The sequence below is a fragment of the Bos taurus genome, chromosome 26, assembly GCF_002263795.3.
Source record: "Bos taurus isolate L1 Dominette 01449 registration number 42190680 breed Hereford chromosome 26, ARS-UCD2.0, whole genome shotgun sequence".
In the NCBI taxonomy this organism is placed as follows: Eukaryota; Metazoa; Chordata; class Mammalia; order Artiodactyla; family Bovidae; genus Bos; species Bos taurus.
In genome coordinates this window covers 46,459,288-46,484,247 of record NC_037353.1, presented here as the reverse complement: position 1 = coordinate 46,484,247, position 24,960 = coordinate 46,459,288, and the positions used below count along the sequence as shown (strand labels likewise).

Below are 24,960 nucleotides of genomic sequence, written 5' to 3'. Positions count from 1 at the left end.
ACCTGAGTGAGAACCAGGTGTAAACATCACGGGCTTCCTCACGGAACCTGTATATTCATGCATGCTGGCTGTCCCTTCCTGCTCCTCCTGCCTCCTCTTAATCAGATGTCCATCCAGACTGTGTCCATGTCTCCCTCATCCAACCTTTGTCTTCAGGAGGAGCTGCCCCCTCCGAGAAGTCCGAATGGCCGACATGCACCTGTCCCCACCCCGGCCTGTCACTGTCCAGGGCGCCCAGGAGTCCTGAGCAGGCCGGGTCAGATGACAATCAGTCTCCCTGTTTGGAAATACTGGATGGAAAGCATGTCATCTGCTTCAGGACACTGGGATTTGGGAAGAAGCTGGGTGCCAGCATGACCTATCCCCAGAGGATAAAGTCAAGTTGCAAAGGAGACAGTGGAAACACAAAGAAACAGCTGGCAGTCCAGGCTGGCCCGGCAGCAGGCTGTCTCTCTCCCTCAGCCACATGACCGACAAATATCCCCAGGGTGAGGCTGTCTGAGCTGGTCATGTGCTTTCTGATACTTAAACCCTAAAGCATCCTAAACTCCAGCCAGATCTCCAGGTAGGAATAGTATTGTTCTCATGCCTGGGAGGAAACACAGATCAGAGAGATGGGGTAACCTGCCCAGGGCCACAGAGGGGCAGAGGTGAGACACCCAGCAAGGTGTGTGACCCCAGCCTGCACACTCACAGCTGAGGCCAGGGGGTGGGGTTTCAGGGTGGTGGATCACTCTGGGGGAGAGTCATTTAACCCGTAACCGACCCAGAGGGCTATTTTCCAAACGTGGAACATACTAGGGTGTATTTACCCAAACTGCACTCCCTTCATTGTGAACAGATTCTGGACAATTCAAATGCTGTTAGGGATCACAGAACAGACCTGGGGGCATCACTGTAAGCCTGCCCCACTATCATCATCAATCCATTCCTTGCAGCCAAAAAGTGAATTCTGCACAGGCTCTCCGAAAGGTCCCCTGCCTGCTCACCCTCTACCACATCACTAAGCATTATCACCGGCCAAACACTCTCCGTGCTCTCAGCCAGGGTGAGTGGGATGTCACACACCCATCCTTCCCTGCCAGACAAGGCGGGCAGAAGACATGGCAGGCATCTTGACTGGGGCGACAACAGAGCACCAACCAGCGGTGGGTTTGCTTGCGATCGCGGCGGCGTTTTCCCCAGCCGGTGACAGAAACCACCTGGACGTCTCTTTGGCCAATGCTCATTCCGTCCTCTTGTCCCTGTTACTGCACCACCAGGAGTCACTCCACACGACTGCTCCCAGATTACAATTAATATAGCCAAGAGAGACCTCCTCCCCTGGCCTGATCCCTGGTTAGCTGTCCCTCTGACCGCAGTCCTGTCTGTGGGAATGACCCACCACCACGCCGGGCTTTACATGCTCCGCTCTCTGCTTGCCTGAGTTCCCATGTACACATCTCTCTTTGTGGCAAGCTACACAAACACTCCCATTGCGGCTGCATCCAGCACATGCGCAGAAGGACTAAAGGATGCATCCGTTCTTACCAGGCATGATGATCTCCGGGAAGCCCGTCTTCCGAGCCACCGCTGTGGTCCTGTCCACCAAATGAGGAAACTCTTTTCTAATCTGATGGATATCTCCAGGAAGTAATTTCAACGTTACCCACAAACCTAGGAAAGCAACAGATGCGTGAGTCATGTTATATCTCGTACATATTCATATCTTGTACGTTTTTAGAAGTCTTCACGAAATCTATTTCAATGAATCAGCGGTTTTTAATTCACCAGGCAATGTCTTAGGAGAAAGTAGCGGTAGATGAGAAAAAGGAGAGCTTCCAGGGAAGAGCAGCTTGGCACGGGGGAGGTTCCAGCATCTGACCACCTGGGACACGAATCCCGCATTGGCACACCCTAAGGACATGGCAGCCAGGCCTGATGACTCTTCAGAGTTGATAATATGTTGAAGATAAATCAGAAGGTAGCATTTTGCTGGGAGGGGATTGAGAAGGCTATCATTTCCCATGCTCCCAAGAAGGATGATAGCAGAGGAGGATTTGGGAGGTACACAGGCAGCTTCATGAACCCACAAAAATACCCAGTCCCCTCGGGCTCTTGAGAAGGGAAACCACGGAGATCACGGAGCACCGGGCGGTGGGCACCAGTGGACCACCCACACGGCTGGGTGGCGCAGTCAGGGCGGCCCCGTCCCTGCTTCACGATGTCACAGCGAAGGGGGACTCACGCCACCCAACCCCCTTCTCCAAGGGGGAAACAGGGACTTCCAAGGCCTAGAAACAAGATGCACGGATCCCCAGGAGAGAGCACGGTGACCCTGTGAGCCCTGCCTGCCCGCCCCCTCTCCCTCCCTCTGCAAAGCTAATGCACTTTGTATAAAATACTCCTGGAGCAGCGATCAAACAATAAAAGGGGAGAAAGCCAACACTTAATGAAGTCAAAGGCAGGAGGCAAAGCAGTGGCTCTGTCAGCTGTCTTCAACGACATGCCGTGCTGGCAGGGGTGGAGGGGTCACTCTCAGGAGGCAGGTCAGGGTCTCCCCATCCTTGAGCCCTTGGAGGCCTGGCCTGCTTACTCAGCTCTGCGGGACACCCCCCTCCCACATCCCCCCACCCATCAGAAGATAACATCAGTACCAGTTTGCTCAACTCACTGATAAACCGGTAAGTAGGTAACATCCCTTGTTATAATTTAAACACAGAGATTAATTTTTCCTGTTTATGCTAGGCTTAAAACACTTCCTCAGGGGAGGAAATGAGGCCAATTTTCAAAGGAAAAGTGCATTTCAGGTTGACTTTTGCTTAATCAGAGTAGCTAAACACAAGGGAATTAGCATATGCTGTATTTCAAACAGGGGCCGATCCCTAGGTTGGGAAAATAAACTGCATGAGGGTACAGCAACCCACTCCGGTGTCCCTGCCTGGAGAATCCCATGGGCAGAGGAGCCTGGCAGGCTGCAGTCCATGGGGTCACAGAGGTGGACACATATGAAGCAACTTAGCAGGCATGCATGCACGCATTTCAAACAACAGGAGCAGATGGATGGACGCACGTGAGGATTCAACGTCCAGATAAAATCCCAGGACCTCTGGGTCCAGGCTTCAGAATAACTTGGGCTAAATATAAGAGATGTTGTCTACTGTGAAAAGGAAAGAGGTAGATGCAAACCTAAACTAGGCCAAAGCCTGGAAGCCAGCACAAAAGGGACAGGTCATGTTTCTCCAAGTCCCTCCCATGGCTCCATGAACTTGACTGTGACTTGAGGGGTCACCACTGATGGGAATCGGAGCTCCGCTGGGCAAAACCCCAGAGACCCTGCAGCTTGCTCTGTGCTGCATTTACTGGGCCCTGCCCAGGTCTCCCTGGAAAGCACTGAAATAGGCCTAAGAGTGGGCCCTAGAAAAAGGTCACTCCCTCACGTCTGTTTCAAGGCCAACGAGCTAGTGACATGGCCCAAGGTCATTCTGGTTCAGAAAGCCACAACGGTCCGCTTGAAAGCAGTCAATGCCCTTGTCACTTAGCTCTTACCATGACCTGAAACCACCTCTCCTCCCCGAGAAGTTCAAGGAATCGGGGCCTGGCCTCAGCCCATCTCCGTGACACAGATTTTGGCCACAGTAACAAGGAGACGGACAGAGGCGGGGCTTGGGTCCTCTTTTTCAGCAAGTTCCGGCTGGCCTGCCAGCAGTCTCCACTTTTCCCAGGTGACCCTGTAATAAAACTGGATCAAAACTCTGATGACACTGCAAGAGAAGCCAGAGGCCTGGGGACCCCGCCCCAGAGTGACTCCAATCAAACAGCTTTAATTGGGTCTCCCCGTGGTTTTCAATTAAAGTGCAAATTGGGAGGGCTGGTAATTGATGAGAAGATGGGTCCTGGGTCAGCTGAAAATTGCTCTGTCTACAGGGGCCATGGTTCAATAACGTTTGGGGCTGAGGTTTTGGTTTTGTTGTTTTCCGGGGGGGAGGGGCGGTTCAAACCAAAAGACAGTCCGGCAGAGGGACAGGAGCAGCTAATTCCTGCAGAACGTTCTTCAGACTTGATTCACACTCTCCCTCAGGGCAATGGGAAAAGAATCAAGATAATTGTTTCTTAAAAATCGAGTGACGTAAGGTAACCAGACAATGAAACAGGTCCGTTCACCTGAGCCCCACTGAGTCCATGGCAAGCCTGCATCTAATCAAGGACTAACAAGCGGATTGTCCCACCAGTCTCAGGCCTGGGAGACTCTGAAGGTGACTTCCCCTCCAGCTGGAGGCAGGGCCTCAGCAAACACTTGTTTTCCAGCAGCCCTCCCGGCCAGGCGAGTGCCAACTGTCACCAGCCCAAGGTGATTGATTCATAGCCTCTGCCAACAGAAGGTCAGCCCCTGGGAAACTTGTCAGCGTGGGATTAAAAACGATGACTGCACGCCAGGTGCGCGAGGGAGGATAACTCCCCTCAGTTACAAACCTGAAGGGGAACTGGCCTGCAAAACGGAACCGCTTTCTCAGGGGTGTGGAGTGGGGAAGCCCCACAAGACAACATGGCAGGGCTTAGCTCACAACACGAGTGAGAAAAAGCAGCGAGAAGGACTGCGTGCACGGGGAGGTGGGCTGCGTTGAATGTCTGTGTGTCTCTAAGCAGCAAGGTGAAATCACAGGCAGGGGATGGCTATTTCATTCTCTGCTGAAGTCACTCAAGTGTTCTGAATAGCAGAGACGGCTGGAGAAGTCTAAGGAAGACAGACAAAGGAGTTGCTTCCTGGCCCATTGACTCTGGGCTCTTTGCAAGCGTTTAATCCTAGTATCCCAGTCAGTGTTCTCTCATCCAGGAGCTTGGTTCTCAGTAGTGCTTACAAAGATGACCAGTGAGGAGAGCCTCACAGGCTGTACGTACATCCGGGACAATGGGCAAACACCATTACCCTACACCACCAGCGTTATCAGCGTCAGCGGCATGACCATCAGTATCTTTGTAATCATTACTGCCATCTTTGTTATCATCATCACCATCACCAATATCACTGTTATCACCATTACCATCATCAGTATTATCAGTATCATTGTTATCATCATGACCGTCATCAGCATTATCATCACTGCCGTTACCATGATCACTGTTACCATCACCATCACCGTTTCCACCACCACCATTATTATCACACACGATCATCACCATCATCACCAACGTCATGATCATCATCAAACTAAAATTCAAACCACACAGGACATTCCCAGGCTCATGCACACAGACACTTAAAGGAACGAAACCATAGGATACGTACCCTGGCCCTTGTGGTTGACTTCTTTGGCAGCAATGACTTTGTTTATAACAGTCTGAAGGAAGTCATTCTCCCCTGCCACCCTGGGTGAAAAACGGGATGACATGTTCAGCGGCTTGTGTCGGATGGCGTCGTCCAACGCGAGCCTGGAGGGCACGGGACGACCAAGACCACAGGAGACAAGGGGCACGGGGACCCAGAGGTGACGGGAACAAGGGAACACGAGAGAGCATCACCACCGAGCGTGAGAGAGAGTCGGCACGAGGCAACGCACGACAAAGGACAGGATAGGTGACAAGAGAGACAGGGAAGAGCATCGATCAGGAAATGCTGAACCACACGAGAGAAGTAAAGCAAACAAGCTCGACTCTACCCTGGGAATAAAGGTGCACCAGAGCTACACTCCATGCCTGTCAGACAGTTTACAAAGAAGGGAACTGATCTGAAAGCAACACGACTGAACAGCATTTAATCCCAAGGCATGTTTATGACCATGTCTTCTATTTCAGTAATTCCTGGCCAGAGCATAGGTCGAGCGGTGGGTGCTTTGAAGGGAAAAGCAAAATCAAGATGAAAAAAAAAAAAAAAAAAGATCCCTTGGACCCAATTGCTTGGGAAGCTTAAGTACAGACTCTGCTCCATCAGACTATGTACTCCACATAGCCTAAAATAATTAAATGTGAAAACAATGGAATAATCTTCAGAGAACACAACAGCCATGTCTGAGCAGTTAAAAACTGTGACACAATTATGGATATAAATCATCAGTGTTCAGGGGACTCATGAATCAGGAGCTTTCTGCAGAAAGTGTACCAGGACTGAGGAAATAAATACAAACAGGCGACATGGGCAAAGAGAAATACCATGTAGCACAGCCAAGCGCAACATGCAGTGAGCAAGGAGATAAGTGTGTGATGTTTAAAATGATCTCCAAAAACAAGGACAAGTGTTATTTATCCCGTGAGCCCACATGACTCAAGGGAGCTGAGGGCTGTTTTCATTTACTTCCCCAAGTTCAAAAAGACAGAGAAAGAGAGAGAGAGAAATGTACACTATGATTCCTCCCCTAGAACTTACCCTGTGATATAATAAATCAGTTTTAATGGAGCAAAAAATGGGTTTCATTAGCATGGCATTTCCCAAAGAACTACTTCCCCTGCTTATTTTGCTATTAAAATCATGTTTCTGTTTTGTCTCTAACACTGAACATAGGAATCTGGATATCAGTCTTCCTTTAATGGAGCAAGAACTCACAAACTACAATGTGAGTTGAACATGTGATTTTTTTACAAGTGGACATTTCACTACAGGACAGAAAAAGATGGCAGCAACCTGCCATCTCCAGGTCATAACATGTCCCAGTGAAATTTAGATTAGTGAGTCTAAAACTAATAACCCTCTCACTTTTCAAACCATAACTCAAAAAAACTTTTTTCTTTGACTTTTCCCAGAAGACAGTAGTAGGCAACAGGTAACTTTAACGCAGTGGTTCATTTGGACATGAAGAAACTCTGATGTCTAGTATCTAAACGGCATTCTAAACAGCACTGGGCTGCACTTTTTTTCTCATGGGCAACTCATTATCATTTCATACTCGTGTGCTTTATTGATTACCATGATACCAGCTCATATTCCAAGATGACGTTCCTCTTGTTTACTAAACAAACTTCCAGATTTTGTAGAACCGAGCTCCCTCTGTAACTCTCATCACTGGCTGTGATTCCACAGTATTAATATCACCACCCAACAGAACATTCCATGATGAGAGGAACGTTCTCCATCGGCACTGACTGATCTGGCAGCCACTAGCCACTTATGGTCCTGAAGGCTTTAGATGGGACCACTGTGATGGAGGCAGGAAATATCTGATTTCAGTTAATTTTCATGAACTCAAACCGTTACACGTAGCTAGAGGTTACAGTGTTGCACAGAAGAGTCGCTCTAAAGCAATGAAGCCACAACAAACCACTGCCTCCAGCTGTGGGGTGAAATACACAAATGTGAACCCCAATTTAGAGCACATTCATGCTTTTCTGTTATCCTAACTTCCTACTGAGCCAGGCCTGGGGATGCTGTCTGAACAGATCAGCTGCCTGCAAAGGAACCACTCTATTCCACCTGGAACACGTGCTTCTCCAGCCTGGGACTAAGAGCGTGGTCCGTCCTGCAAAGACAGGATGCAAAGGGAAAGCACCCCCTGCCTCCTGCCCTCCCACCCCCTGCCCCAGGACAGGATTCATCCCACCACCCACCAGCATCACGGGCCTCAAAACTCCCTTGGTTAGCACCTGAAAACAATCAAAACTGCCTAAAATAAAATTTCTCTCAAGCCCGGAATCAAGTAGAAACCAGAAATGAGGAGAAAAGACAAGAACGCAGGGCACTATGACAGGTCACTCTAACTCGATTTATCATTTGCTCCTCTAAGGTTTCACACCGCCAGGAGGAAGCCGCCTCTTGCAATTAACCTAAACCGCTCTAATTCCTCCTCCTCTCTCCCCACCTCTGTGTGAGGCGGAGAAGTGCCCTTGAAGGGACTACAAACCATTATCCAAGTGCCCTCTCTGGCTTTAATCTCCAGGGAAATAACACCAATTCTTTCAACCTTTTCCACGGAAACTGCCTTCAAATCAGAGAGTCAATTTAATGAAGCTCCCCGGAGTGCTTTCCAAGCTCGCCACACCTCTTGACAGACTTCAGGTCAGAACTAGACAAACCCTAAACATAGCAAGCACAGGCAGCGTCCACTTGAAGCAACCCAGGGGACAGAAAAATCACAAGGATTATTTCTCGCTTTACAAAAGAATTCAGTCTTATTTTGTTTGGTTTTTTTATTTGGAAGACAGCAACTTATCATGATGAATTTGAAGTACTGTATTTTGAAAATGTGAATACTTTAAGTTCATCCGTGGTGTAAGGAGATGTTCAAGTCCAGAGAGGAACTCTAACTCTGCATGTCCTACGTGATAAGCCAAGTCAGGGATCACACGTAAAACCTTGTACTTCAAGACCATAAACTTTGACCCAGGTTTCTTATGGCTACAAAAACGCCCTACACTAAGTGACTAAGATGTCTCGTTATTATAAAATAATCAATTGCTATTCATGCTGAATTTATAAACTGAACTATAAAGATAACTATTACAAACACACATTTTCCATATTCTATGGGGTTAAACACTTGGATTGTCTCATACTTACGGCTGAAACGGAATGAAATGTTGTTTGTCTTCATCATCTACTTTTCCATTTATTATATCCGTTACATCCATCACTGGAGACAAGAAAAAAAGAGAGACGGCTGTGCTTAAAGGCTGCCATTACAGAAAACAAACAAAAGAACTTCAGAATGTCTTCTGACCAACAAGAAGCATGAACTGACCCGTGGAATTTTTTTCTATATTCAAGTTTAAAGCATTTCCACGTTTGAAAGACCAATTAAGTTACCTGAAAAATACCTGCCCAAATAGGGATGGGGCTTAAACAGCAAAGCTCCATTTAACAAATTCCTCTATTAACCAATAGGCACCAGTTAAGCTTCTTTGCTCCAACAGGACTTTGTGAGATGAGGAAATACTCTATTTTTGTTTACTTATTGATTTCTTTATTTTCGGCTGTGCTGGGTCGTCAGTGATGCCTGCAGGCTTCGCTAGCTGCAGTGAGCAGAGGCTCCTTTCTAGTTGCGGTGCTCAGGCTTGTCACTGCATTGGCTTCCTTTATGGCAGAGCGTGGGCTCCAGAGTGGGGCCTCAGCACCTGCGGTCATGGGCTTAGCTGCTCCGCAGCATGTGGGATCTTCCCAGACCAGGGGTCAAACCCCGCATTGGCAGGCGGATTCTTAACTACTGGACCACCAGCAAAGTCCAAAATGAAATGTTCTATCGCAAGCAGCACGTGAGATATGGCAAGTGTGATGGAGGGACTGAATTGTTACTTTGATTTCATTCATTTCTGCCAAAAGAGCCACCTGGGGCAGGGTGACCACACCAGGCAGCACTGATCCGCAGCCGCATGGCAGTCGCCCGGCCCCCGAGTAAGGAAGCAGTAATAACGTGGCGACAGTTAGCCGCCTCGTGCTGGCGTCTGTGGACAATGTTTCCAGAAACACTTGGCATCTAATCCTCACGCTTACCTCCTCTACGGTGGAGGAGACTAGGCTCAAAGACCTAAATGAATTCGCCCAAAATCTAGTGGCTAGAACATCTCCCATGCCCCAGCTCAGACCAACACAGTGAGGAACCCAACAAACAGCCCAGGGTGCTGGACACAAGCTGTCTCTGCTCAGCCTCCTTACCTGACTGCAGGTAAGTGAGCAACAAGTCCCGGGTATTTCCTTTTGCACAATCCCTTCCCTAATGACATACGACCAAATACTAAATATGAACAATTTCTATCTCTACCACCCCAAAACAGGAAAAGGGATCTGTAGGGGGAACAGAAGCATCCCATCTAATGTTAAGATGCTCCTATGCAAAAGACCACATCTTGACGGCCAGTTCCGAACCACCACACACAGCGAGTGTTTTAGCCCAAGTCCCATCAGTCTTTCGGCATCTGCAGCAGCAGCTCAGACAGCCAGCTCTAGATGGGTCATAACAAGTGAGTCTGTACCCAGGAGACCATCTCCCACAGCCCAGTCCGCAATGAGCCACCTTCCTGCATCCACAGACCTCTCTCTATCATGGGGCTCATCCCACCAGCTGACCATAAGGCCCCCTGATGGTCCAGCTTTCTTGTCAAAGCTCCCTAGTCCCTAGCTTGGACACGTCTAGGGGCCCAGCAACTACTGGCAAGAAGGCAGCATGTGAGCAAGAAACACACCCTTGGTCTGAGCACCGGTAACTTGAAAGCAGCCTCCGTTCTGCTACTTTCTAGGAGTGACAGTCCCTTTGGGGCTCCCCCAGCCCAGAACTCAGCAGAGAAAGCATTGAAATCGCCTGTCACCATGTCCTTCCCTCACTGGTCTTGCTTTGGTGAGGACTTTGAGCATTCAAAGGTTCCTGCTGTCAAAGGAAGAAGTAAAGGACTTGGGGGCGTCACCCCCAATCTGGGAGCCCAAGTATTTCTATTTTCAGGTATGAGGGTCCGTCATAAGGAAGCCAGGTGTCCAGCCATATGTAGTTACCATGGGCGTGTGACGGAGGAGGACCTGAACACCCCCGAAATACGACATCATAGGATGCAGGGGCAGAAGGAAGGGGACGTCGGGATGCTGCTGATGGAGGAGGGACAGCAAAGGCAGGAAGCCAGGCAGGCACCATGAGAAGTGATGAGAAGCACGAGGCTGAGGCAAAGGGCCGGGTCGGCTCAGAGTGACGCCTCCCCACAGCCTGCTCAGAGCAACCTGGCACTGAGCGTCCAGGTGGCCAAGATGCACAGCAGCTGTTTGCAGGGGCTCATCCTCTGCCAACAGTCAGAAGAGACACAAAGATCCAAGTTCAAGGACAGGCACGGGGTACCTAGGCAAGAATATGTTTTAACACCTCCCTGTGTATATGAGTGTCTAAGTGTAATGAGAAATACACTTAAGGCTGAGAATCACTGTCTTAAAATATGTACCTCTTATGCCCCAAATGTACCATGACCACATTGCCTGATGACATTTACCCCCTCCCTCTCAGAGTGGAGATACGAGTAGGAAGTTAGGAAGTACACAAGCAGAATGCTCAGGTCCTTACGTAGCATCTACAGAAACACACCAGCCCACAGCTAAGGAGAGCCAACCCTCTGGGCTGAACGCAGAAGGTAAGAGATCACTTGCCCCCTCCCTACCTCATCCCCATTGGGCACTTTTGCTCTGAACCTAAAACGGCTCTAAAAAAATCTGTTTAAAAGGGGCTATGCACACGTGCTCAGTCGCTTCAGTCCTGTCCGACTCGTTGCGATCCTACAGGCTGTAGCCCACCAGGCTCCTCAGTCCATGGAACTGTCCAGGCAAGAATGCTGGAGTGGGTTGCCAGGCCCTCCTCCAGGGGATCTTCCCAACCCAGGGATTGAACCCAAGTCTCCTGGTCCCCTGCATTGCAGGTGGATTCTTTACTGCTGAGCCACTGGGGAAGCCCTTAAAAGAGGCCAAAACAAAACTCAACATAATGATGAAAGCCCGGAGCTTCCTGGTAATGCAGGTAAAGAACCCCTCCATTGCCACTGAAACAAGAAATCATGAGATGCATCAGAAAGGAAGAGTTTTTCTCACGTATGTATATAAACCCCAAGAATCACAAAAAAGGACAAGAACTAGAAGGCTGTGCAGTGAAGGGCGGCCATCTAATCGTGAGGGAACATTGTTTCCCAAATTGTGAAAAATGAGTGACACCAAAAGAGGTCAGCTAACGAGGACGTCCCGGGGACACTTTCCTGTCCTTCCACAGGGACGGCTCGTTTCTCCCTTTTCCTGCACCGTCACCAAAAACAAAACAGAGCTCACGTCCGCAGAGAAAAAAAGCCCCTGTGTGAAGAGAGCTCTGTCCTCTCTGAGCTTTTGTCTTCTGCCTCTTCATCACTTAGACCATTCTGTACGGACTCATTCCTAAATCAATCCATCACCAAGTCAGAAACACCGCAACCCTCCTTGGCTGGCTTCCCTCCAGGATGAGGGTGTGGGAATGTGGGTCAGGGTCTCTGCCAGGAAACGGGCTCCACTGTCATAGCAAAGACGGGATTTGTGCCTGAGGCTGGTGGACAAAGCCCCCGAGCCACATGTCGACGTGAACCCACACAGAGAAGAACAGATGTTCCCTCTCTCCAGCGGACAAGCTTGTACACCAAGCGGCCCACGGTCCAGTATTCAGCAGCAGCTCGTATTCAGGGTGGAGGTGCTGATCTCCAAAGTCTTCAGGAAGAGGAAGGAAATGGATTACCGGCCACCCCGAAAGGCCGTCGCAGGCCCGACGTCAGCTTCCTCGTGTTGTTGTCCCTCAGCTCCATGCGACCCACGCGGACGATCTGACACACAAAACTGATTTTCTCCCTTTTCAGGTCTTTGCTTCCCAGGTCCTGGAAATATTAATTTCCGTAAATTATTGTGGAGAAGCATTACTCAAGGCAGGTTCAATTGCAACAGACAGTAGAGAGATAGATTGCCACTCTTCACTCCAACCAGTTTTTACTATTTTAATAAGTGATTCACAAGACAAAGAGGAGCTGAATTACAAAAGTCAATTAGCATTAAATGAATTTAAGATCCATGTTTAAGAGACATACTCAACACCACGGAGTACATCTTTGTCATGGGGCCTCGAAGCGTGGCTAGAGACCCAGAAGGTTTCTGGGCAGCTACGTTATTACAGGAAATTAACAAGGAGTCCCGGCATCCCAAGGACCCACGCTCCAGGGCGGTGAGAAGTCAGACAGGGCTCATTAAAAACAGGCATGAGAATGGTGAGCAATTCAAGTGAACATCTTTGGATACACTCACCGTGAAAACAGCTCGCAAATTGTGTAACCTGTCTATGTCTTTAGGCAATCCTGAACTTGACCAGCGGACAAGGTAGTTCTCACTTGGGAAAAAAGGAAATAAAAGCAAATTAATTTTCCAAACAGATCAGGGAACCAAATGTGCATCCTCAGTGGATTTTCATTAGTATCACAGAGGTCCATTATGCAGACAATGGTAAGGGTTCAGAAACATCAACCACATCAGACGGAGCAGCTCTGCCATTGACATACAAGTACTCTCCACACAGCATCTTACTCAAGGTCTGCCCGTACAAAACCCCTGAGGTTTTCAGTTTGGATGTCCAGGATTACAACTGCAAAGGACCTATCTGCAAATGGCATTTCATAGTTTTTATTATATTTTTAACAATGTTTTAAATTCAATTTACAGTGTTGTGTCACTTTCAGGTGTAAAGCACAGCGATTCAGTTACACATATATGCTCTTTTTCAGATTCTCTTCCATCATAAGTTATTATAAGACACTGAATAAGGTTCCCTGTGCTATACAGTAGGTCCTTGTTGACTTTATACAGAGTAGTGTGTACATGTTAAAAATTTTTTTATTAAAAGCATACTCGTTCATTTGGAATGACTACAGTCTCAAATTCACTATTTATTCATTTATAGTACAAAGTAAAATTTCATGATGATTTCCGAGCCTGCCATAAGCCAAACATGACCTAAAAATATATATTAAATCCTATGACAGGAAGAAATAGTCTTTGTCAGAAGTCGCAACGAAATTTGTTCTGTTTTCTGCCATATACTAAGTTCTTAAATTTTCAATAATGTGAGTGAAGATTCTGGAGCTTTATACCCAGACACACACACACACGTTTACTACACAGACAGTCCAAACCATACTTTTTCCATCTGGACAAAGAGAAAGTTACACCAAGGAACAAAGACAAGAACTAGGAAAGACAGCACATGAGACGATGAGAAATGACAGACGGGATTTACAATATTTTATTCAACACATATTCACTGACAGCCTTTATGCAGCAGGCACCGACCTAGACACTGTTTCCCATCCAATCACCTTGGAGAAAAAACAACAGGTCAAAGGTCCAGAAATGACACTCACAGAGAACCAAAGCTCAAAAAGGCAACATCAAGATCAGAGCAATACTGGAGCGAGGGAGGGGGCCCATAAACAAAGCACCCCATAAAGACAACGCAGGAAGCGTGACTTCAGTCCTTAGTCATGCAGTTGCCAGGTTTTGAAAACATTACAAGACTCCAACTGTTCAATCGAATATCCACGTCCTTGCCGGAAAGCTGATCCTGGCCCAGACTCCAGCTGCTTGGGGGAAGTCTGGCCAGCTGATCACCCCAAGGACTCCCCGCGAGAGCGAGACTTTGGGGTGATTCTGAGGCCATGTTCCCAGCAGTGACCAAAGAGGAAAGACAGGGGCTCATCACTGACCTGATAAACTTGGACTCCACGGGGTCGTACAGAGACATAAGCACCTCGGCATCTTCTCCTATTTTACAGACCACGTTCTTGAGGTTGACAAACAAGGCCAGAGAAGGGGTGGCGGCAAACTTGGCTTGTCTGTTAATGTCTATGTTCTGCTTCTGAGACTGTCAGTGGAAATAAAATAAGAAACAGAAAGGTGACATGAGCCACACCCGTGGCTAACTCTTACTCTGTTCATCCCTACAGAACAGAAAACCATGCGAACCCAGTCACACAGCAAAGCCCTTCATGCAGAACAGAAAACCACGCGAACCCAGTCACACAGCAAAGCCCTTCATACAGAACAGAAAACCATGCGAACCAGTCACACAGCAAAGCCCTTCATACAGAACAGAAAACCATGCGAACCCAGTCACACAGCAAAGCCCTTCATGCAGAACAGAAAACCATGTGAACCCAGTCACACAGCAAAGCCCTTCACGCAGCTTCTTCCTTGATGTTATCAACACGACCACGAGCCGAGCTGAAAAGAATATGCCCGGGGCGATGATCCCAGCACTGTGAGAAGTTATACTGAGTATTTACTTCCGATACAAAACGTTTAGGGGCCCAATCATCCATCAGAATGGAGATTACACGTGCAGTTGCTTATTCGATTTTTGATTCTCCCATCAGGTCAAACCCTCTGAGGACATCTCTGTGTTATTCATCATTATGGCCTCAGGACCTGGCACACTGTAGGCGTTCAGCAGTTGCTGAATGAATGGATGGCTCAATCACCCAACTGAGTTCTGAGTATAGACTGCATACAAGTTACCATTAACGGCCATGGGAAATGAAAAAGATCAGTAAGACGCATGTTCCCTGCCCTCATCACACTTAGACACATCCCTTTCCTACTCCTATCAAAGAGGAAACGCAGAATGGAGTACTGTTGCCCATGAGTTAAGACCACAAAGTCAGTGTCATTAAACCCTCAAGGGATGAAAAGCCTTCAGGTCATCCACAGCAGGTTTAGACGCTGGGCTCCATTCCATCCATCAGTGTCTGAAATACATGCTGAAGCTGGGCCTTTTCATGGTGTAGCTAATGCAATCGTCATGTTTTACTGGTGACGTTTCACTCATGTTGTCAACTGTTACTGAGAAAACGTACCCTGGGTGTAAATGGCATAGTACAGAGAGCTGAACTTACTTTTTCTTCTTGCAATCTTTCCTCCACTTGTTTGGAAGCTACTTCATGAGCTCTGAAAAGACTAATTGTGCTAGTTAGTTCTGGATCCAGAATGTTCCCATCCTCATCTCTCACCACCAAGTCCAAATCGAGGATTCTAGAACAAGAAGAATTCAGAACTTCACCAACAAACTTCAGTCCTAGCAACTGAGCAAGATGAAATCAAAAGTCAGGGTCACTCTCACAGTATCAGAAAACATAGTTCTGTGAGGTCACTGTCATTTAACTTTCTTTGTACGCCCTTGGAATTAAAAAAAAAAAAAATTACTCAAATCTTACTTCCATTGCTGTAGTGACTTTTACTTACAGATCTAGAAAGCCCAAATGAAATGCATGTCGCTAATTACTACATGAACAGTATGGACAGTTAAGCGCACACACGCTATGCACATACTGGGGGGGGGGTGCATATAAATTTGTGGGTATGTATACACAGCCCCATGCACACCCCTATGCCCAAATATATATACAGTTGGAGGTTGGGGAGAGGTGGGAGGGAGGAAAGCTGGAACAGAGGCATACTCACCACTCTCTCTGGAAGGTTCCATGGCACTACTTTCCTTCTGCCTAGAATCACAGATCTAATCCCTTAATTAGCCTATCAAAAGATTTTCAATAAAGACGTTCTACTGTTTCAACGTGGAACATATGGAAGTCATCCACAGAAATGTTAAGAAAGTTTCTGGCCAGATGGCTAAATGTAGTAGCCAACTTAAAACGCAGGCAGCATCTGGCTAATAAATCTGTCCATCCTATATCTGGAAGTGTTTTTTGGCAACAGTCTCTCCGTTTCCCGTTAGGTGGTTTTTACCAGGATTTTATTTAAAGACTAAACAAAGGCAACTATATAAAGTAAGAAACCAAGAGTTTTACTAACAGTGGTGTGTTCTGGTTTTCTTTTAATAAGATACAAGGATCTTCACCACAGACGCCTGTTACTTTGCCTTTGGGACTTTTCTTCTTATTAAAAGGCTGTTGTTCAGTCACTAAGTCGTGTCTGACTCTTTGTGACCACGTGGACTGCAGTGCGCCAGGCTTCCCTGTCCTTCCCTTTCTCCCAGAGCTTGCTCAAACTCATGTCCATTGAGTCAGTGATGCCATCCAACCATCTCATCCTCTGTTGCTCCCTTCTCCTCCTGCCCTCAATCTTTCCCAGCATCAGGGTCTTTTCCAATGAGTCGGCTCTTTACATCAGGGGGTCAAAGTACTGGAGCTTCCGCATCAGTCCTTCCAGTAAACATTTAGGGTTGATTTCCTTTAGGATAGACTGGTTTGATCTCCTTGCTGTCCAGGGGACTCAAGAGCCTTCTCAAGAGCCACAGTTCAAAGGCATCAACTATTCAGTGCACAGTCTTCTCTATGGTCCAACTCTCGGCAGCAAATTTTTTTTATTTTTTTAACCATAAGACATAAGAAAACATCTTTTGAAATAAAGATAAATTAAGTCAGAGAATGTCTTTTTAACAGTTACAAGTCGAAGAGTTGACAGACTGACTTTGCAAAAAAGCCTCCACTTAGACAAACTAATCTCCTACTTGTCTCCTGTGAAGGTCACACACCTTAAGCTCTGTGTGAATGAGTCTGATAACACATCAGGCAGGTTTAGGTTTGTGAGCTGTGCTGGACTGCACTATATGAGTTCCTTGGACAAAAATCTGTCTTGTTAAGGACCGCATTTCCTATCCAAGCAGTAAATCACATTTGGAAATACTTCCTTTCCTTAACTAGATTATTCCATGACATAATGTATTTTGGTAGCTTCCCACAGCCAAATTAAGCAGGTGGTTTCTGGACGTAAGTTCAAAACATGATACTCCAGCAGAAAATAAAATCAAAGCTCCAGAAGTTTAGTTTTCAAGCAGGTGGTCTTGAAATGAGTTTCACTGCAACAACATCTAATATCCTATACCCAGCAGTCTCTAGGTTTCTGGGGGGGGAACCTTCTCCTGTAGTTAATCCAAACACTACATCTTACTGATAATGTAGCTTTTAGAAACTTTTCACACTTGAAAGTCTGAATTACCAGAAAGCAGAATTGTTATAATTCCGATTATACAAAATGCTTCTTTAGTTTTTCCAGGGCTTCCTTGGGTTGAACGGCTCAGGGCGAAGCTGTACTATTCTCTGAGCTTTATATTCTAACATGTAAAATGAGGGGGTTGGACTGAACCACTAGCTTCCCAATCTGCCGGCCTTCACGATCCAAGTCTATTTTTACAGACAGGGATTTCCAGTCAGCATTCCAGACGTGAGAAATCAGGATCCTAAGGAGTGGGGCCCAGCATTCTGTATTTTGAAAGTTTTCCAAGTACCTCTGATATAGACCAGCATCTGGGAACCTTGTGACCACATGCTTTTTAAGGCTTCTTGCAGCTCTGGCATTAGACGAATAGTTATCCAGTAGGAAAGGGCGTAGCCTCCCTCTGATTACAGAAGCTGGAAGGCGGGGGATGACCGTGCTGGGGGGATGACCGTGCTGCAGGCAAGAGTGCCAACACCAGAGCACGCACCTCGATGGGTGGGTGAGCAACCACGGCTGAAGGCATTCGAGCAGAGCTGGGCGGTGCCCTGCTGTAAGAGGGAACTTCTGCATGAGACCTGCTCCTGTAGAACAGTTATATGATCTTTATATCAGAAGTACAAATTTAGGGGGCTGGACTTCTTTTTCCCAAAAGGTCTCACAAAACCACTAAGCCAAAGCACTGGTGCAGAAAATCTTACACACAGAGAAAAATCACCTTCCCGATAAAACATGCTCGGCTGTTCAGACAGCGGTGATGTTCTCAGAGTGACATGGTAAGATGCCAGTGACCTGGACACAGCATAAACGTGTGTGCCACCTCAGATGGGAGGTTCCTTATAAACTCAGCTTGTGTCTCCTCCAAGGTCTTCTTCTGGAGTTCTGCCTGATTTTATTACCAGTTTTCATTCAAATCCATTGGGGAGTGAGACCATTCTGCTTTTGTGTCTTGGCCAGGCATCACCTGATCCTGAAAGTCTTGTGAGAAGACATGGCAAGGAACAAACTCGACCGGACACAGGATGGCAGAGAAAAGAAAAAGAGACTTGCTGGCTTTATTTTTGTTTGCCAGATCCCTACACTGGTAACAAATTTCCAGGTGCCCTTTGAGGTCTCCTCCAACTTGCAGAACGTCGATTCCACAGAAAGAGACCTGATGCCTGCTACTACACAAAGTACCCTCACATCTAGACTCAGGGTTGAATGCTGTCAGCAAAAAGGAAAAGTTCCTGTCGGGGGAATTGTTGTGATAAGGACAGGTTACCCCATCTTCTTGAAGAGAGTATGTTTTAACAATGACTCAGAAAACTCCAGATCCAATAGAAAACACCTCATGCTTTTAAGAAAAAAAACTGTGCCGTTATATGGACATTAGAAATTTTGTTGGTCGTAAGATAGGATTTTAGTCTCCTAAACGCTTAATGGTGATACCATTATATTGGTTAACATAAGCATGAAATCATCTTTTGAACAAACAAACCTGTTTCCATAATCAATTTTGGCAGTGACCTTCTTCTTCAATTCCTTGAGCTCATCCTGCGGCAGAGTTCCAGAAAGAATCTGCGACCGCCACTCGATAAGGTCGTAGATCATGTGTCGAACGCTCCGGAACATCTCCCTGTTATCTTGCTAGATGAGGGGGGGAAACCAACTGTTAAGTTCTTGACTTAAAAGAGCATTGTAGTTGCTGTTTATGTCGGATTAATGGTGTTTTCAGCTTGGAACTGAACACATTAGATGGAATTAGGCTCCTATCACACGTGAAAAGATTAAAAGGATTAAAAACCACGGACGATCTTCCATATTCAGGCCAGCGCTCCGGAGTATGTAGCCCTACACCCAAAGCGGACCCAGGGCAGGATCTGCACTTGGGGATCCCAACCAGCCCGTGAACTTCCAGTCTCTGGACCAGGAAGGGGCAACCCTTGAAGCTCCCTGAGGAAGTGCCCGGCCTACAGGTCTTGCCTAAGGAATCTTCAGAATGGCCTTTGCCCCGATGATTCTCAGCACTGAGAAACCCAACCCGGAGCCCCGGCTGTCAGCTGACTACACGAGGACCTAGCCCGAGGCTATGGTGCATTCCGAATGTGCAGAGAGGCTTCTGCAAGAGGCACTATCTGGATCTACAAGCTCTTGGTGCATGTATAGCAAAAGGGAAATACACATGAGATTCAAACTTCACACCTACTCCTCACTTTCTACATATTTCGAGGGATTTGATGGTACAAAGAAAAGCAAGTTCTGCAACAGCATGAGAACAACTCATCAAGAAAATGAAGGATTAACCAAAGGAAAACAAACCCAGTGGTTCTTTCCAAGAATAGAAATCTAGGTGAAATCCAACTATTTAGATTTATAAATAGTTTTAGATTTATAAAACTAAATCTATAAATAGATTTAGGTTTATCTAAATCTGAAATTTAGATAAAATTCTAAATGTCAGGGTGCCAAAAAAAAATGTAACTGTGGTCATTGCTACCTTTTAAAATAATGTCTTCTCTGCATAGCTGAACTTCACACCTCCGCTCTTTATAGCATTTGACCTTCTTCTTAGGAATTTCTAGGATCCCCTCCACTCACTCAGCCTATCACGCCCTAACAGATTATTTTCTATCCTATAAGTTCTCCTTGTTAGTATCATCCTAATCCTAAATTCCTGTTTATGTATTTATTTATTGGCCATGCCTTGTAATATCTTAGTTCCCTGACCAGGGATTGAACTTGGGGCCTAGCAGTGAAAGCACCAAATCCTAACCACTGAACCACCAAGGAAATTCAATAATCTTGACTTCTTAAATGAAAACTAATAATCAAAATTAATGGTTTATTATAAAATTATGTTTGTTTCCCTCATTAATTCTCCTTGTCTATTTTCATAAAGCATTACCAATTAACTAAAATCCTTAATATTTTCTTAAACTTGTCTATTGCCACAGAGCAGAGGGAAACAGAACATATAAAAATATTATAAGCAACAACAATACATGTGCATATATATAATAAGCATATCTCTTTGGCTTTGCACAAACCTAACAGTGTAAATCCCTAACAGGCAAAGGTAGATTTTTTTTTAAAAAAGGAAACCAGGTGATGGTTAGGAGTGTCTGTTATGGAGCTGTATGGCTAAAACCGTGTCCACTAACATATTAGTCAGCATCAGCTCCTGTTTGTTTTGCCATATTTTTGTCTAAAAATTGCTAACATGAAATATCAACTCCAAAATTGCTCAGATTTATACAAAATATTCATGGTTAACTTTACGCCTCTAGGTTTTTGAGAACATTTGATGAACAATTACTGCAACTGCTTATTACTGTGTATTTATAGGAAACCACTGTATAATCAAAAGCAATGAGGCTGCCCAGAGAGCAGCTGTGGGACTGAGAAGTCTTCTATGTTCCCCAGAAACTGATGCACGGCCTTCCCTCCAGCGTCCAAGCTTTGCGCTGACAATATTAGCAGATGAGAAATCAAACCCTTAAGAGGAATACAGACCTAACAAAAGGTAATCTTCTGCAAATATGAATTTATGTGCAAAGAAAATGCCCCCGGGGATACACAATGGAAGGTGTCAGGGCCCCAACCTGCCGCATTAATAAGGCTTCTTCCACAATCCGGAGAACTGGGTATCTCACACGAAGCCAGAATGGAAACCATCTCCCTGCCTCTAAACAGACTCGCTGAGACCTGGAAGACTGTGTCACTTTCCTCAAATGGTAAGAGGCACCATCTCCAGGCAAACAGTGGCAGAGAGCCCTCACCCTCTACCGCATCCATGAAGATGCAGCTGCAACAGTTTAAAAGCAGATTCTCATGTTCACGATCGACATATAAACTCAGGGAACTCCAGCTCCGGCGGCCTCGGTCAGTGTTCCACAGCCTAAAAGCAGCCCAGTTCCCTTTTCAGTACAGGGAAAGGTGAAACCCACGGTCCCTTCCTCGACGGCCACTTCACTGCCATCAGCACGGCTGCACCTGGCACAAAGCTGGTGGAAGGGCTGCGGCCCCGAGGGTGGCCAGACTATAGGGCAAGGCTCCCGAGCGTGACTCGCTCCCATAAGTTCTGCTTCTGAGGGTACCAGAAAAAGCAAAAATAATCCTTTGGCTCATCAGAGTTCAAAAAGACCTATTCTCTATTACTAAGCTCTGATTCAAAATCCCATCTTCAAACCTAGAGTCTATTATGCAGAGTGAAGTAAGTCAGAAAGACAAATATCGTATGTTAATGCCTGCATATGGAATCTAGGGGCTTCCCAGGTGGGGCTAGTGGTTAAAGAACCTGCCTGCTGATTCTGGAGACTTAAGAGATGCGGGATTGATCCCTGGGTTGGGAAGATCCCCAGAAGGAGGGCATGGCAACCCACTGCAGTATTCTTGCCTGGAGAATCCCACGGACAGAGGAGCCTGGCGGACTACAGTCCACGGGGTTACATAGACCCAGACACTGAAGCGACTTAGCATGCATGGACTCTAGAAAGACGGAACTGATGAATCTATCTGCAGGGCAGCAAGGGAGACACAGATATAGAAAAGAGAAATGTGGACACAGGAGAGGAGAAGGAAGGGGAAGGGGAGGGGGGGACGAATTAAGAGAACAGTACGGAAACATACACATTACCACACGTAAAATAGACAACCAGTGGGAATGTGTTGTGGGACGCAAGCTCAACTCAGTGCTGTGACAACCCACAGGGGAAGGATGGGGTGAGAGGTGGGAGGGAGCGCTTCAGGAAGGAGCGCACATATGTTACACCTGTGGTGATTCATGCTGATGTATGGCAGAGGCCAACAAAATATAACGCAATTATCCGCCCATTAAAAGAAACACCCACAAAAGCCCCATCTTCTCACCACATAGAGCTGCCTCCAGATGGTAGACCATTCTCGCAGGGTCGTGGTGACCTCCTGTATGAGCGGGAGGTCGCCTGGGATGACCGTTTCATGTTGCCTGGGAGGAGAGGAAAGGGCAGAGACGGCAACAGCTTCATTAAACAGAAGGGCACCTTGTCAACTTTACACGCAGGTCATAGCACAGAGAGAAAACATGCAAATAAGACTGAGCCCACGTAGGTCTCCATACGTCTCTAAGAACGACAAGTAATTTCTATACAGAGCCCGAGAACGTCTACCTCACACGTCAAGGTAAGATGAAAGAGGCAAATAATATCCCATCAGGACGTCAAGGTCTGAGAAGTGGAAAGTGTATTCATAATATGTGTACCCATCTATTTTATAGATGTCATAAATTACCACCAATCTGTGTGGCATTAAAACACAGGCTTGGGATAAGATGATTTTTTTTTTACATTTTCATCCTGCCTAAAACTCACTCTGTGATAATACACGAAGCAGTTATCCTTGGCGAAATACGGGCGAGGTTACAGCTTTCCAGTGTCCACAGGCGCCCTGATCACCAATTTTGATTATCCTCTTTCCCTTGTCTCTCCACCCCAGAGAGTTAACCCTTGCCTTATTCTTGACTCCTGATCTATTTGTCCATTGCTTTTTATTCAGCAAACTGCTGTTTTCCGGTTACTTGCTCTGGGTCAGGCATTGCACTAAGCAGAACTCCTAATATTTGGGACTGAGTCAGAGACCAAATTTGGTGGCTTGTGAAGTAAGACCACCTGGGCCCAGAGGCCCTGAATAGACAAGGCTCCCACACAACATGCAGTGTCCAGGGGGCACTGAGATAGGTCCCCACGGCCCGGGCAGGATCCTGACTGTAGCTCGCAATGGAGATTCAGGGCTGCAAGGACTCAGTGATTGGGGTTGAGGGGCAGGGGGTTCTCCAAGGAAGAAACACAGGAGTTCCTGAGAGAGGGCCACTCCCTCTGGAGAGGTCTGACCACGTGCACCAGCGGGAGCAGCAGGGACCAGGAAGGGGTGCGTGGGAGACCACCCCTCACAGGAGTGCTTTTAAGAATAAGCCTTTGATGGGACATCCTCAGCGTCTCTCACAGGACATGACTGTTTCCCAGTAAGGATGCTGATGAAAGTGTGATTCACTTCGCTCTGTGATGTCATCCTTACAAAGCTGCTCCACTCACAGTGCGAGGACATTCAGCAGTGGCTGGGCTGCCTTCATCTCACAGAGCTTGAGTTCCGTGCGAAGCCCACTGGGCTCTTCCTGCTGGCCAGCAGGGACCTGGAGCTCAATGAGACCTCAGTTTCCCACATGGAGAGGACCTCCCTTACCCACTGCGTCCTGACCTCCGCTCTAGAGCCTTCTTACCTTCCTTCCTTAATTGGTCTGATCTGTCTCTTGGACTAAGTGCCAACTGGTTCTCAGTCTTAACCCAGTGTCTGCCTGTCCACCTGTCTGGCGGGGTGTGACTCTATCTATCGAGAATCAACAGTCTCTTGCACCCTTTTCTATCACTCTTCCTAATTACATTTTACATACACTCATCTGTATACCTCAACATGCATTTACAAAAATTATCCCTATACAGCCCAGCATCCATGCTGATCCTGATACAAAGTGATGTAAAATACATGAAGAAAATATTTTATTCAACGTTGTTCACAGTAGGGTGAAAAGTTTCAAAACTTTCCTCGTTTTACTTCCCTCTGAAATTTCACCTACAAAACAATTTCTCAGTAGAAAAAAGGACCCTCTTACAGGTCATCACATTGATGCCTCTAAATTATTTCCCTCGTTTTAATGATGCACCATGGAACCTCAGAGCCCGACCCAGTCCTTCTCATATGTTCAAAGTACACTGCTTGGGAAAGCAATTTCGCAATCAGCCGCAGAGATGCCAATATGCAGTAATCATATGATTAGTAATTTTATCATTTACATATTTAATGGAGTGCGAAGATGTAGCAGAGACAAAAAGGAAAACATTTTACTGTTCCTTCTCCAAGTTCACACCTGGCTATTCATTTGCCATTCCTGCCTAACGGGTTCCTGTTCTACAAATGTCCTCTTAATGATCTTATACATCAGTTTTATGACCTCTAAGAAACATACATCACAATCAGGCAAGACGTAAATTCACACACGCCCAAACCGAACAACTGTTGCTTCACTCCCCACTGAATTTGTATCACAGCCTGCAAAGTCTTCCAGAAAAATGGATTCAGGGCTGGGGGGCTGTGCAGCCTTTGCTAGATGGGCTGGCTCACAAAGGAAGAAGCAGGAAGCTTTCCAAATCCACATGACATTCTAGGCAGTTGGCTGTGGTTCCAGTGCTGACTGAAGACTCCCTAAAGGCTCAAAGTCATGTTGTAGATAGCTCCAGATCAGAAGTCCTCCCCTGCTAAACTCCTGTCACCCTGGATCAAAGGCACCCACTGTTCAACCCCAACGTCTCCCTGCAAAAAGCAGCAAGGTCAAATGCAATCACTGCACAACTTCATTTAAACATCAAGACCAGACTCACCCTTTTCCTTCAACTATGGCTTCTTTAAGATGGATGTACGAAGCAGGAAATATACCCTTTGGGAGGAAAAGAGACAAGAGGTTGTAGCATTGATATGAATACTAACTGTCACTCAAACAGCTGTCCCCCCAAAAAAGGTGGAGGTGAGGATGACTGGATCACTATGAAATCCATAAGCCTTTATGCTAAGTC

At 46.7% G+C, this 24,960-nt stretch overlaps 1 protein-coding gene across 2 annotated transcripts in view; it reads right to left on the bottom strand.

Moving 5' to 3' along the window:
* DOCK1 (dedicator of cytokinesis 1) overlaps positions 1-24,960 on the bottom strand; it is a 556,534-nt gene that overhangs the window by 464,491 nt on the left and 67,083 nt on the right. The window contains exons 4-13 of one of the 2 annotated variants that reach the window (XM_005225872.5): positions 24,769-24,824; positions 22,229-22,325; positions 18,858-19,006; positions 15,319-15,454; positions 14,131-14,288; positions 12,680-12,761; positions 12,123-12,258; positions 8,465-8,537; positions 5,267-5,409; positions 1,531-1,656 (exon numbers count right to left, since the gene is read on the bottom strand). In XM_005225872.5, the coding sequence (XP_005225929.2) occupies positions 1,531-1,656; positions 5,267-5,409; positions 8,465-8,537; positions 12,123-12,258; positions 12,680-12,761; positions 14,131-14,288; positions 15,319-15,454; positions 18,858-19,006; positions 22,229-22,325; positions 24,769-24,824 (1,156 nt within the window). The remainder of the gene's footprint in view (positions 1-1,530; positions 1,657-5,266; positions 5,410-8,464; positions 8,538-12,122; positions 12,259-12,679; positions 12,762-14,130; positions 14,289-15,318; positions 15,455-18,857; positions 19,007-22,228; positions 22,326-24,768; positions 24,825-24,960) is intronic. The other variant, XM_002698580.6, reaches the window with a different exon arrangement.